Genomic DNA, 13,039 nt, shown 5'->3' on the forward strand with positions numbered 1-13,039 from the left:
TACTCCAGGTGTGGCCTCACCAGTACCCTGTATAGTTGTAGCATGACCTCCCTGCTCTTGAATTCAATCCCTCTAGCAATAGCAATCTTTCACCCCGGCCTTAAACCTGTGTTGTCTAGTTTTTCTTCTCCCCTAGCCTTGGAGAAAGACTAGCTCTGTCCCTCAGGATTTTATAAACCTCTTAAAGGTAATCCCTCAGCCTTCAACACCACGGCGAAGAGTCCAGCCTATCCAATCTCTCCTTATGGCTTAAGTTCTCCATACGTATAAGAACATAAAAAATTGGAGCGGGAGTAGGCCATCTGCCCTGTCGAGCTTGCTCTGCCTTCGACAAGATCTTGTCTGAATTGGCCACGAACTCAGCTCCACCAAGCTGCCTTTTCCTCTATAGTCTTTAATCCCCCTAGTACACAAAAATCTCATATATTTAATGAGTTAACTTCTACTGCTTCTCTGGGCAGAAGTTTCCACAGAATCACTACTCGCCCAGAAAAGCATTTCCTCCTCATCTTCATCTTAAATTTATTCCCATCAATCTTGAGACTGTGGAAATAAAATCTCCTCCTCGCCAACAATCAGCATCGTTGCACTTCAAAGATGCATGCTCAGCCCACTGCTCTACTCTCTCTACTGTGTGGCTAGACACAGATCAAACACCATCTATAAATTTGCCGATGGCATAATCTCAGCTGGTGACAAAGAGGCGTACAGGATTGAAATAGTTCAACTGGTTGAGTGGTATCACAACAAAAACCTTGCACTCAGTATCAATAAAACCAGGGAAATGATCACAGACTTCGGAAATGGGACGCCAATGGAACACACACCAGTCCTCATCAAGCGGTCAGGAGTGGAAAGGGTGAGCAGTTTCAAACTTCTGGGTGTCAACATCTCTGAAGATCTGTCCTGGGACCAACATATTGATGCAACTATGAAGAAGGTACGCCAGTGGCTTTATTTCCTTCAGAGCTTGAGGAGATTTGATATGTCACCAAAGGCTCTTGCAAGTTTGTACAGGTGTACAGTGGAGAGCATTCTAACTGGTTGTGTCACTGTCTGGTATGGAAGGGTCGCTGCACAGGGTCGGAAAATGCTGCAGCAGGTTGCAAACTCAGCCAGCTCCCAGCATGGGCACTAGCCTCCACAGCATCGAGGACATCTTCAAATGGTGATGCCTCAAAAAGGTGGCATCCATCATTAAGGACCCCCATCGTCCAGGACATGCTCCCTTATTACTGTGATCAGAGAGGAGGTGCAGGAGCCTGAAGACACACACTCAATATTTTAGGAACAACTTCATCCACTCCACCTTCAGATTCCTTACAGACAATGAACCATCCCAGGAAAACTGACCCCCTATTTTTGCTGTTTTTGGACTACATATATAATTAAATTTTTAATATATATTTCTTTTTAGAATTTATAGTATTTTATGTATTGCATTGCACTGCTACTGCAAAACAACTAATTTCACAACATGTCAGTGATAATAAATCTGATTCTGATTATTTATTTGTTATTTTGTTTGTCACAATTTGTCTTCTTTTGCACATTGGTTCTTTGTCAGTCTTTGTGTGTAGTTTTTCATTGATTCTATTGTATTTTTGTTCTTCTGTGAACGCCTGCAAGAAAACAAATCTCTAGATAGTATATTGTGACATATACATGCTTTGATAATGAATTTTCTTTGAACTTTGAACTGATCTTCAAACTAAACCACTGCAGCCCGCCTGGCGAAGATGTTCCCATGGTGATGTTGAGGAGGGAGTTCCAAGGAGGGGATCAGGGCTGTGTGTGTGTGTGTGTGTGTGTGTGTGTGTGTGTGTGTGTGTGTAGGTCTCATTTCTCCCAACACACTCTGGGCCGACCGCCTTTGACGAAATGGTGGGATCTGCAAACACATTTTAGATCTCTGACACTTCCACTCATTGTTCGTTTTAAGATGATGGCTTTAGTCAATAGTGATCTGAAGCCTCCAGCTCAGTTCCAGGAGCCTCCTAGTTGCTCCCGTTTCCTGATACTGTAGTGCCCGCGAGTGGGTTCTAGCTCCTCTGGACCATGTTCCTACTGTTCCATTCTGCAGTTGATAGGCAAAGGCCTTTCCTTGGTACCGGGTTGTGCACTCTTTTTCATATTTGCTGCGAGTATTTGCTCTGATGCTGACTGGAAATGTTTTTTGCTCCAGCTGATTGCGCCCTTTGCTGATGTCTCGCACAGCATTTACTGTCTTCATTGCTTGCTGGATCCAGATCCCAAATGGCGCTCGGTCAGAAACCGGCTCTTGAGCTTTTCTGGTTCTCCTTCCCGCTACTGGATCCCGCTGGCACTCTGTCGCTGGCTTTTGTGCGTGCTAGTGTTTTTTTCTCTCTCTCTCTGAAAGCTTGAGCTGCTTTCCCCGGCTGCTAGTCCGCATACACTTTCCCCGGCTGCTCATGTCCTAAACCGGCTCCCGCCGTCGGTCCTGGTCCCATTTCTGTCCCTGATCCCTGGACTGGTCCGCCCGCCTCCCAGCTGAAGGTCTGCCCCAACAGAGCTGTCGGTTTTGGTCCCATTCTCACTCCGGGCACCTGCTACGGACTCTGCACCAGATCTTGATTGCTGCTCTTGCTCCCAGTACTGCTCCTGAACCTGGACCGAATTGCAGTTCTTGGTCCCAGTGCCACTCTTGTGGCTACTCGCGGTTTTGTCCCGGTCCCAGTCTCAGATCTACTCCCGAGCCGGTGTAGCTCGCACTCTCGACTTTCTCCGGGTCCAGTACTGGTCCCGCTCCCGGTTTTGCTCGGGGGCGGGAATACAATCCTGGCCCCTCTCCCACGTTGGCACCGGATCCAGACTTGATCCGGCTTCTGCTTTTACTCTGGATTCAGGAGTAGCCCTGCTCCCGTTTTTGCCTTAGTTCCAGTTGTAGTCCCACTCCCTTTGCTCAGGTCCACTTGTGGTCCTGTTGTGATTCTGTTCCCTTCTGCTGCAGGTCCAGTCCCGATCCCGATCCCGGTCCTGGCTGAGGTCTGGTCCGCGTTTCTGGACCTAGTCACCTCCGCTTCGGATTTTGCCCCGAGTACCTCAGCTCCCGGTTTGGTCTCGGTTCCTCCCTCCACACACCCTCACCCCAGTCACCGAAGGAGGGGCACGGATCTTCCCACAATCCCGCGCCGGCCGTGATGGAGGCTGCGCCGCCTGCGGCCGCTCTGCCCGCTCCCACCCCGCAGCGGCGATCGCCGCTCCCCTTCGACCGAGCGCCGCGGCCAGGCGTGATGGAGCGCAGCGGTGCGGCGGGGTCGCCGGCCGCTGCTGTCGGACTGGGACTCGGGATGGGGCTGGGAGCGGGCCAGCGGGATGCAGTAGCGGGCGCGGCGGGACGGGAGGCGGCGGATCCCGGACACAGCTCCTTGCTGCCGTCGCTGAGCGGATCGCAGAGCTTGGAGCAGCAGCTGAGCGAGCTGGGCATCAGAAAACAGACGTCGTATAGGTGGGTCAACACCGTGGTCTCCGCACCCCGGGCTCTGGTCTAACCCTGAGTGGGGAGGTAAAATCTGCTGAACCCAATGTCAATGCAAAGCAACATCCCCCGGCTCAAGGTAATCTGTAGACGCTGAACATACACTGCCTATTCTACAATTGTCATTCGTGTAGCAGATTTTTAAAGATATGTATTGCTTAGATAGGCTGTGTAAGTTTGCCTGCTGCACCTCCATTCCCCAACCGTGTTCTTTTCGGCATTGTACAATCCTGACGGTGTTGCTTGTTTACATAGCAGGGCGATAAATGTTGCTGGCGAAGATGCCCGTTCTACAGATCTGCAGTACATCGAATAACCGGCGTGTGGTAAATATCGAGTGCCCCCTCGGTTGTTGGGACCCTCTTGCCGGATTTCGTTGGTTTTGCCCTTTCACTACAAGCTGTGAGAGGATGAAGGTCCCAGGAATATCTCCTGGCCGGTGTAATTTGAGGTCGTGTGCGGTGCAGTTGAGGATAGGGGGATTGCAGACTTGCTGAGCGTTCTGTTATCAACAGGCAGTGCCAGTGCATAACCTGCTAGTAACAGCTGTATTTTTCTATTGATATTTAAGTCCATTGACAACTCTGCTCTTGCGTGACATATCGTCACATGAAAACTCAAGTGAAAACAGTTGGGGGGAAAAACAGCTCAGTGAGCCATTGGTTAATTCTAATTTTGTTTTTAGCCCTGTCAAGAAGTCTTCTATTGACCTGTTAAATATGCAGCTGCATCGAGTGCAAGAGTTGGTGTAAGGGGCTAGGAGAATGCAATCAAGCTGGTGTCTATTCAGTAACCTACTGATGGGAGATGTGCTTTGTGACAGCGTGGTCTTTCTTGCCCGCCCTACTGTTCAGTAGTTTGTTGACGTTGGCTGTCTGAACAGGTCCCCAATGTACAGTTGAGTTGCAGCAGACTGCCAGCAAAGGTCACATGCTTAGATCAGTGAGGGAGGAAGAGAATCAGAAATGAATATAAAGTGTACTCTCTGTTTTGTGAAGGTTATGTAATGCAGAAAGCAAAGGCTTGGTATTTGGTCCAATACCTTTAAGCAATGAAGATACCCCAAAAATACCATAGAACATAAGATAAAAGATTAGAATCAGGTCATTTAGCCCATCAAGTTTGCTTTGCCATTCAATTTAGCATTCGTTTTGAGAGGACTAGAATAGAAAAGCAAGGATATAATCCTGAGGCTTTATAAGACATTGGTTTGATCACACTTGGAGTGTTGCGTGCAATTTTGGGTCCATTATCCTAAAAAGGTTGTGGTGGCACTGGAGAGAGTCAAGAGAAGGTTCTCAAGAATGATCCCAGGAGTGAAAGGGTTAATGTCTGAGGAGTGTTTGATGGCTTTGGATCTGTCCTTGCTGGAGTTTAGAAGAAAGAGGGGGCATCTCATGGAAGCCTATCAAATATTGAGGGGTCTAGATGGAATGGACTTGGAGAGGATGTTATGCTATAGTGGGGAGAATCTAGGACCAGAGGAAACAGCTTCAGGATAGCAGGACGTCTCCTCAGAACAGAGATGAGAGGGAATTTCGTTAGCCAGAGGGTGGTGGGTCTGTGGAATTCATGGACCATTGCCAAGTCATTGGGTATATTTACAGTGGAGGTCTCTAGGTTCTTGATTAGTAAGGGTGTCAGCGATAACAGGGAAATAAATCATCTGTGTTGGGATGGAAAAGCAGACTCAATGGGCTGAATGGCCTACTTCTGCTCCTCTACGTTCTGGCCTTATGATCATTTGCCCTTGGTCAATCATGGCTGTTTTCTCCCCAACCCCAATTGTATTCTGTATTCTATAATCTTTAACCCATCTTTCCAATCAAGAAACTATTCATCATAAATATGCCCAATAATTTGGCCTGCACCACCCTCCGTAGCAATGGATCTCACTTTCTGCCTAATGTAATCCCTCATCATCTAGTTTGTAAAGGGACGTCCCTTAACTCTGTGACTGCCCTCAGATCCTATACTCTCCTACTAGTGGAAACATCAACGATCCAGAAAAACAGTTCAAAACCAAATGGATCTTTAAGGACAGATTCCCAAATGCTTGGTCAGAGAAGCAAGTTTTAAGGAACATCTTGTAGGAGGAAAAGGAAGTAAGAAGGTTTATGAAAGAGATTGCAGAACATCCAGTATTAGAAACTGAAGGCCAAATCCAGCTGAATAAGAAGTAAACATATACCCTCAGTGGCCACTTTATTAGGTGCTTCCTGTACCTTCTGCTGCTGAAGCCCAGCCACTTCAAGGTCTGACATGTTCTGCATTCAGAATTCTGCACACCACTGTTATAACATTGTTAGTTAAGTAACTGTCACCTTCCTGTCAGCTTGAATCAGTCTGGCCGTACTCCTCTGACCTCTCTCATTAACAAGATGTTTTCACCCACAGAACTGCTGCTCACTGGATTTTGCTTTTGCACCATTCTCTGTAAGCTCCAGAGACTGCTGTGTGTGTAAATCCCAGGAGGTCAGCAGTTTCTGCAATACTCAAGCCACCCTATCTGGCACTAACAATCATTCCACAGTTAACGTCACTTAGATCACATTTCTTCCCCATTCTGATGTTTGCTCTGAACAGCAACTGAACCTTTTGACCATGTCCATATGCTTTTATACATTGAATTGTTGCCATATGATTGGCTGATTAGATATTTGCATTAATTTGCATCAACATTGTGCAGTGCATTGCAGATATTTCTCAGCCTGTAGGAAAGGAAGTGGGAGGAGGGGAGCGGGGAGGAACAAGTCCACAGAGCGAAGTGGAAACAGTGATCTGCATTTTAAACAGAGGAAAGAGTCGTAGAGTTTTGGAGTCTACAGGAGATTAGGATGGTGTCAATTAATCTGGTCTCAAGGTAACCGAAGCAAGGTCAGTGTTTCAGAAGCAGCAGGTGACCTGAGTGAGAGTGGAACTGGTTAATAATACTGTACCATGAAATCTCTGTTGTAGCACAACCTACAGCCAGAGTTCATCTTGGGTCAAAGACAGTAGCAGTGATGCAAGCAGTCTGATTTAGTTTCAAACAGCTGGCATAGAGGCAGAAGCAATTCAGGGCGAAGCAACAGAGCAGCACACACAAAATGCTGAAGGAACTCAGCAAGTCAGGCAGCATCTGTGGAGAGAAATAAACAGTCGATATTTCAGGCTGAGACTCTTCATCAAGACTGGAAAGGAAGGGGGAAGGAGCAACAAAAATTGGTGGGATTGTATACAATAGCTCCTGTCTTTTGTAGTCCTGCGAGTTTAGAGAGAGCAACAGTTTTTATGCCTGAGTGGGTGGTGACATTTAAGAAATAGTTAGATGAGCATGTGTTACTAGGATATAGATGCCAAGTGCTGGTTATTATTGTAGATGAGGTCTTGATGGTCAGAATAGATGAGATGAGCTGAAGGGCCTGTTTCTGTACCGTGCGATTCTATCAAATGATATCAGCCTACATGCACAGCCAATGCTATTTTCAGATGATGCTGGCCTTGAAGAGCCCACAGGTCATGGGTTAAGGGTGGAAGATTAAATGTTTAAGAGGAACATAGAGGGAGAACCTCTTCACTTAAAGGGTGGTGAGAGCGTAGAACAGGCGGCCAGTGAAAGTGGTGGTTGTGGGTTTGATTTCAGCGTTTAAGAGAAGTTTGGCTAAGTTCATGGATGGGAAAGGTATGGAGGGCTGTAGTTCGGGTGCAGATTGATGGGACTAGGTATGAACTAGAAGGGTCGAAGGGCCTGTTTCTGTGCTGTAGTGTTCTGTAATTCCATGACTCTAGGTGGGACTGAGGCTTGACCTTTAAGGGGCACTGCAGATCATGGTCCAAGTGTGGGAAGTGTAGCCACGGCTGCTTATTCTCCGCATGGACGAAAATGCCACCAAGTGAACCTGCGCGACCCAGCTGGACGCAGGTTACAGGAGTGCGGTGTGGTCACTTGTGTTAAACCTCTGCAGAATGGGGACAAGACAAGGTAGGTCGCCCTTGCCTCAATCATATAGGATTTCTTCTAAAACTAGTCAAAATATCACACTGCCTGGTGGTTTAATTATTATCCTTGAATGAGTCAGAACGCAAACCATCAGTTAAAACAGTTCTGCCCTTAGCAAGATATAAAATAATGCATATAATAAGCGATCTGCCTTTCCATCATGAAGAGCTCTGACTTTTATGCATTGCATGCTTCTTGTGTTTTAAAAAAATCAGATTTTTTTTGTAACCAATTATTTGTTGATGGTGCTGCTTCTTTCTCAGTGACAGTGTCCTCCTACTGAAGCTTCTAACACAGACGTGGCCATATATGGCAAGGAATTTGCACTGTGAAACTGCATCTTGCAAAAAAGCTGCACCCACAGAGAAAGACTCTACGCTGTGGATGTGACACTCTGCCACTGGCGTGCCTCTGAAAGGGCCAGATGCCCTTCAGTTGCACACATGGCATACAATACAGAAGGACTTAATGAAGATGATTGGGAGGGATTATTCTTCTGGTGGGGGAGTGCAGAACAGGATGATGAGGCATAGATAGAGTGCACAGCCTGTGCCTTTTTCCCACAGTGGAAATGAGGGGCCATAACTTTAAGGTGTTTGGATGAAAGTAACGGGGAAATGTCAGATGTAGTTTTTCTTTGGGGGAAAAAGGCACTGGCTCTCTACTCTATCAATGCCTCATCATCTTGTACTGTACTCTGCCACCTGAAGAATAATCCCTCCCAATTGTCTTCATTAATTCTGTACATATTCCTAATTCCGTTTTTTTACATAGAGAGTGGATAGTGCGTAGAACACATTGAGTGGGGCTGCTGGTTGAGGCAGATACGCTAGGGACATTTGAGAGACTCATAGGCACATGGGTGAAAGAAAAATGGAGGGCTGCCTGAGAGGGAAGGGTTCGATTGATCTTGGAGTAGATTAAGGGGTCAGCACAACGCTGTGGGCCAAAGGGCCAGTACTCTGCTGTAATGTTTTATGAAAACAAGGGCGAACCTCAACATTAAAATCAAGGTTTTGAAAGATGACATTGGGAATCACACCTCCACACAAAGCACATCAGAAGTTGGAAATCAATTGCAAATGTCAGAACTGCAGCTGCTATATTGTTAGGCAGTAGAATTATGACAGAGATTAGCCATGGATTGTATGGGGAGGTCTACTCCAGCCAGCAATTCCTATAATGGGAATTCTCATGGATTGTCTCCTAAAAGACGATGCAGAGCAGTGCTGTACACCGGCTGATCCTACTACGACACATCAAACGGACTCTTTGTTGGGTTTTGAATATAGGTAGGATACTAGTACCTAGCACCTTTTGTTCTGTCTGATGCAACGGCAGGATTTCCTAGTGGCCCCCATTTCAATTCCACTTCCCTTTTCCAAACCAGCATGTCCATGACCTCCTCTGCTGCCTTGATGACGCCAAATACTGGTTTGGAGAAGCAGCATTTCATATTCTCTCCTGGTAGTCTCTGACCTGACCTCTCTCCTCTGTTCCCCCTCTTAGCATCCTGGCAGCCATCTCACCCCTTCTCTTCTGCTCTCCAACCCTCATGACTTGCTTATCACCTCCCTCATTTTTCTTGCCCCCTTCCCTTCATTCCACAGTCTACTATCCTCTCCTGTTCGATTCCTTTTTCCTTAGCCCTTGACTTCTTCCACCCATCCCCTCCCAGCTTTTTCCTTCATCCCCCTCACCTGGTCTCACCTATCACCTGCCAGCTTGTGCTCCTTCCCTTCACCCCACCTTCTTGCTCTGGTTTCTGCCCCCTTCCTTTCCAGTCCTGATGAGGACTACAGTCTGATGCTGGTAGATGGGACTAGGCAGAAAACTAGGCTGCCATGGACTAAATTGCCCAAAGGACCCATGCCTGTGCTGTAGTTCTCTGTGACTCTCTCTTCACAGGGGCGATTAAGGACAGACTGTAAGTATCAGGCTTGTCCTTGGTGTCTCCAACCTGTAATTAATAAGGGAGCTAGCTGTGATTTCCTCAGCTCCAGTCCTGTATTCTAAACACTGGCAATTCTCCTTGAAGCCTGATGGCTTTTAGTTTATAAGGTATGCAGAAACAGACGGTGGTGGCAGGAAAAATGCCAGTTACAGAGAGATGCACTCGCTTCTGATGTAACCCACACAGAGACTGGAGGCAGCTTATATGAAATCTATTTGCTAATCGTATTTGTAAAGCATAATGTCTTTTCCTGATGCAGCTGTTGTTTTCTGAGTGTGGTGGTGTTGAAAATTCATCCTTTCTTCCCATGGTGGTGTGAGGATGAACGTGGTGAAGATGTGTGATTGTTGGGTGGCTCGAGTGATAAAACAATGCAATGCAGACCAAGGTCACTTAATCCATTTCAACCCTGAAAGCTCTCAGTGCAAAACATCAACTGTTAATTCCCCTTCATAGATGCTGCCTGGCTTGCTGAGTTCCTCCAGCATCTGCAGAATCTCATTTGATCTGCTGTTCCTGTTCCAACTATTTGTATCCAGTTATCCTGATTCCCTTGCACTTTCCCATTATGGTGAATTAAACTGAGTATATTAATCTCACCTATACTGAGGTAAAGTGAAAAACTGTGTTGGATGCCACCAATACAGCATATCACTGTAGTGGTCCGAGGTTCTAGTGCGGGGGACGACCCTGTGTTGGGCCAATTTAAACGCCAGGCCAGATGGACTGAAAAGGGGGAGGGTGTTGGGATCATAGGCAAGGGTCAGGCCAGTTCTGCTCTGGCTGCTCCAGGCTTCATGTCTGCGAGCTTCACGATGGTGCACTCACTTTCATTCTGTATGCTGTAGCTTGCATTTATTGTTTGTGTGATTTGAGTGCTCTTTTCTCTCTCCCTCTGCGCATTGGGTTTTGGTCTTTTGTTAACAGGGTTCTTTCGGGTTTGTTGCTTCATGGCTGCCTGTAAGCAGACAAATCTCAAGGTTGTGTAATTAATACAATACTTCGATAATAAATGTACTTTGAACTTTTGAACTTTGATTTCAGTCCATTGAGGTTGTACAGGGGAAAACAACAATAGAATGCAGAGTAACGGACACAAAATGTGGGAGGAACTCCGCAGGTCAGGCAGCATCTATGGAAATAAATAAACAGTCACTGTTTCAGGCCGAGGCCCTTCATCAGAACTCTTCAGCAGATTGCAGATAATAAGGTGCAAGATTGTGTGGTCAAGAGTCCATCTTACCATACTGGGTGACCAAGATTCAACAAACATATAACAATGGGAGAGAGCAGTGGTCCCCAACCACCAGGCCACAGACTGGTACTGGGCCGCAAAACATGTGCTACCGGACCGCGAGGAAATGATATGATTTGGCGATATGAAACGATATGAGTCAGCTGCACCTTTCCTCGTTCCCCGTCACGCACTGTTGAACTTGTACATAGGGTTGCCAACTGTCCTGTATTAGCCGCGACATCCCGTATATTGGGCTAAATTGGTTTGTCCCATACGGGACCGCCCTTGTCCCGTATTTCCCCCACTGAGGTAGAGCGTTCCTATGAACCTGTTCGTAAGCTGAAATGGTGCCCGTGCAAGGCTTCATGGTCATGGTAGTCTTTCTCGGGGTAAACACAAGTGTCCTGTATTTGACTGCTACTTTTGTCCCTTATTTGGGAGTGAGAAAGTTGGCAACCCTACTTGAACACCCCCCACCCCCGTCGGCCGGTCCACAAGAATATTGTCAATATTAAACCAGTCCATGGTGCAAAAAAAGTTGGGGACCCCTGGGATAGAGGCTATGCTTTCAGACTTTTACATCTTCTGTCTGTTGGGCTAAAAGTGAATGACTGGGGTGGGTGAGATCTTTGATTATGCCGCCTGCTTTACTGAGGCGGTGAGAAGTGTAGACAGAGTCCATGGAGGGGAGGCTGGTTTAAATGACATGCTGATCTGTGCCCATAGCTCTCTGCAGTTTCTTGCAATCGTGGGCAGAACAGTGGCCATATGAAACATTTTTTTTGTTTCAAGTATTTATCGAATTATTTTTTGAAAGTCATTTTTGCGTTAGCTTCCACCTTGGCGTAACAACTTACTCCGTAACTTTTCTCCTCTTCATTTGTCAGTGATTTTATTACGAATTTCCTTAAAGCGTTGTATTGTCATGACTGGCATGTTGTGCGATCCATCTCATGAGGTTTTAGATGCAGGACATCTTGTAGACGTTTGTCATTGTTCAGGTCTGCAATAGTTGGTGTCCTATTTCTGTTGTTTATTACTTTGAATTACTGAAAGGCCAAGTTTAACTTCAATTTCAAAAATAGGCACGGTGTGTCTTTATTTCCTGAGACTAAGAGAGTATTGTACCTAATGATCACCAGCTTTTAAGCAAAGTTGGGAACTTTACAAAGTACAGAAGTGGAAGATAATGGCATGGCAATGGAAAGGGTAAGTGAGCTATTTTCTTCCTGGAGAAGCAAAAAGCTGATAGCATCAAGAAAAGACAAAACACAATTTTTTGCACTCCAGAATGTGTTTCTGGATACACCAACAATCAAGGGCTCTGGGAATACAGTAGGAATATAGTATTAAGATAGTAAATCTGCTATGATCGTGCGAAATGATGAAATAGGGTCTAAAGGGTAAATTATCCTCTCCTGTTTTCTATTTCTAGGTATTTAAGAAGCGATCTCACAAAAATATGTTAACAATGCAAATTATATATTTCTTTTTCAAAATCCTTCAGCAAGTCTCTGAGACATAAATGGGAATTAGGGGAAAGTAAATGTGTAATTGATGTAAGGAATGAAATATTTACTGAAAGATTAATAAATATCTTGGATGATTTGCAGGCAAGGGAATATGGATATAAACATTGAAGTCATTTAAAGTAACAAATTATTGGAAACATTAATGAGGAACAGTTTAAATCATCTTTGAGAAAGCAGATTAATCAAAACAGGGAGCATACTGTAGGTGTGTTAGTGGGAAGCCATGTCTGACTGAAGTTTTGGAGGCGAAATCAAAGATAGTAAGGGCAAATAATTAGGTGTCATCTATCTGGATTTTAGGAAAGCTTTTGACAAAGACTCGCATGGAGGTTGAAAAGTAGAGAAATTGCATACGGAATTGGCTGAGTGTATTGAAGCAAAGTTTGATGGGTGATTTGATGGCTGGTTGCTTGTAATGAGAATCTATGTGTGACTCAGTGCTTGGTCTTTTCCCTTTTGCAATGCATTTAAATGATTCATATGTAAATGCAGAGGGTCTGATTAAGAAACTTTCAGGAATTTGGGTGTATGTTTGATGGTGCTGGAGAACAGTGAAAACTGCAGGAAGGTTACTTGACAATCAGAAAATCAGCAAATTCTATTCAGCCTGGAGAAGTGAAGGATAAGATTGTTAAGGCAAGGAAACACACAAAAAAATGGAAGGGTACTGAGGAATAGAGAGAAACCAAACGATCCACAGGGGCCTGATGATAAGGTTGTTAAGAAGTCTTGTGGAATAAATGGCTTTACCAGTCAAGCATGATGTAGGCGGTCATGTTGGACTTGTAGAAAGTTGTTTACCCTTTATCCAAAGTTCCAAATTTTGAAATTATTT

At 45.5% G+C, this 13,039-nt stretch overlaps 1 protein-coding gene across 1 annotated transcript in view; it reads left to right on the plus strand.

Annotated features, from left to right (window-relative positions):
- Positions 1–3,000: 3,000 nt before the first annotated feature.
- The window catches only part of dgki (diacylglycerol kinase, iota), a 244,031-nt gene continuing 233,992 nt past the window's right edge, over positions 3,001–13,039 (plus strand). The window contains exon 1 of the mRNA XM_072269422.1: positions 3,001–3,469. Coding sequence (XP_072125523.1) covers positions 3,162–3,469 — 308 coding nt within the window. The 5' untranslated portion in view covers positions 3,001–3,161. The remainder of the gene's footprint in view (positions 3,470–13,039) is intronic.

Source organism: Mobula birostris, chromosome 9 (assembly GCF_030028105.1).
Source record: "Mobula birostris isolate sMobBir1 chromosome 9, sMobBir1.hap1, whole genome shotgun sequence".
NCBI lineage: Eukaryota > Metazoa > Chordata > Chondrichthyes > Myliobatiformes > Myliobatidae > Mobula > Mobula birostris.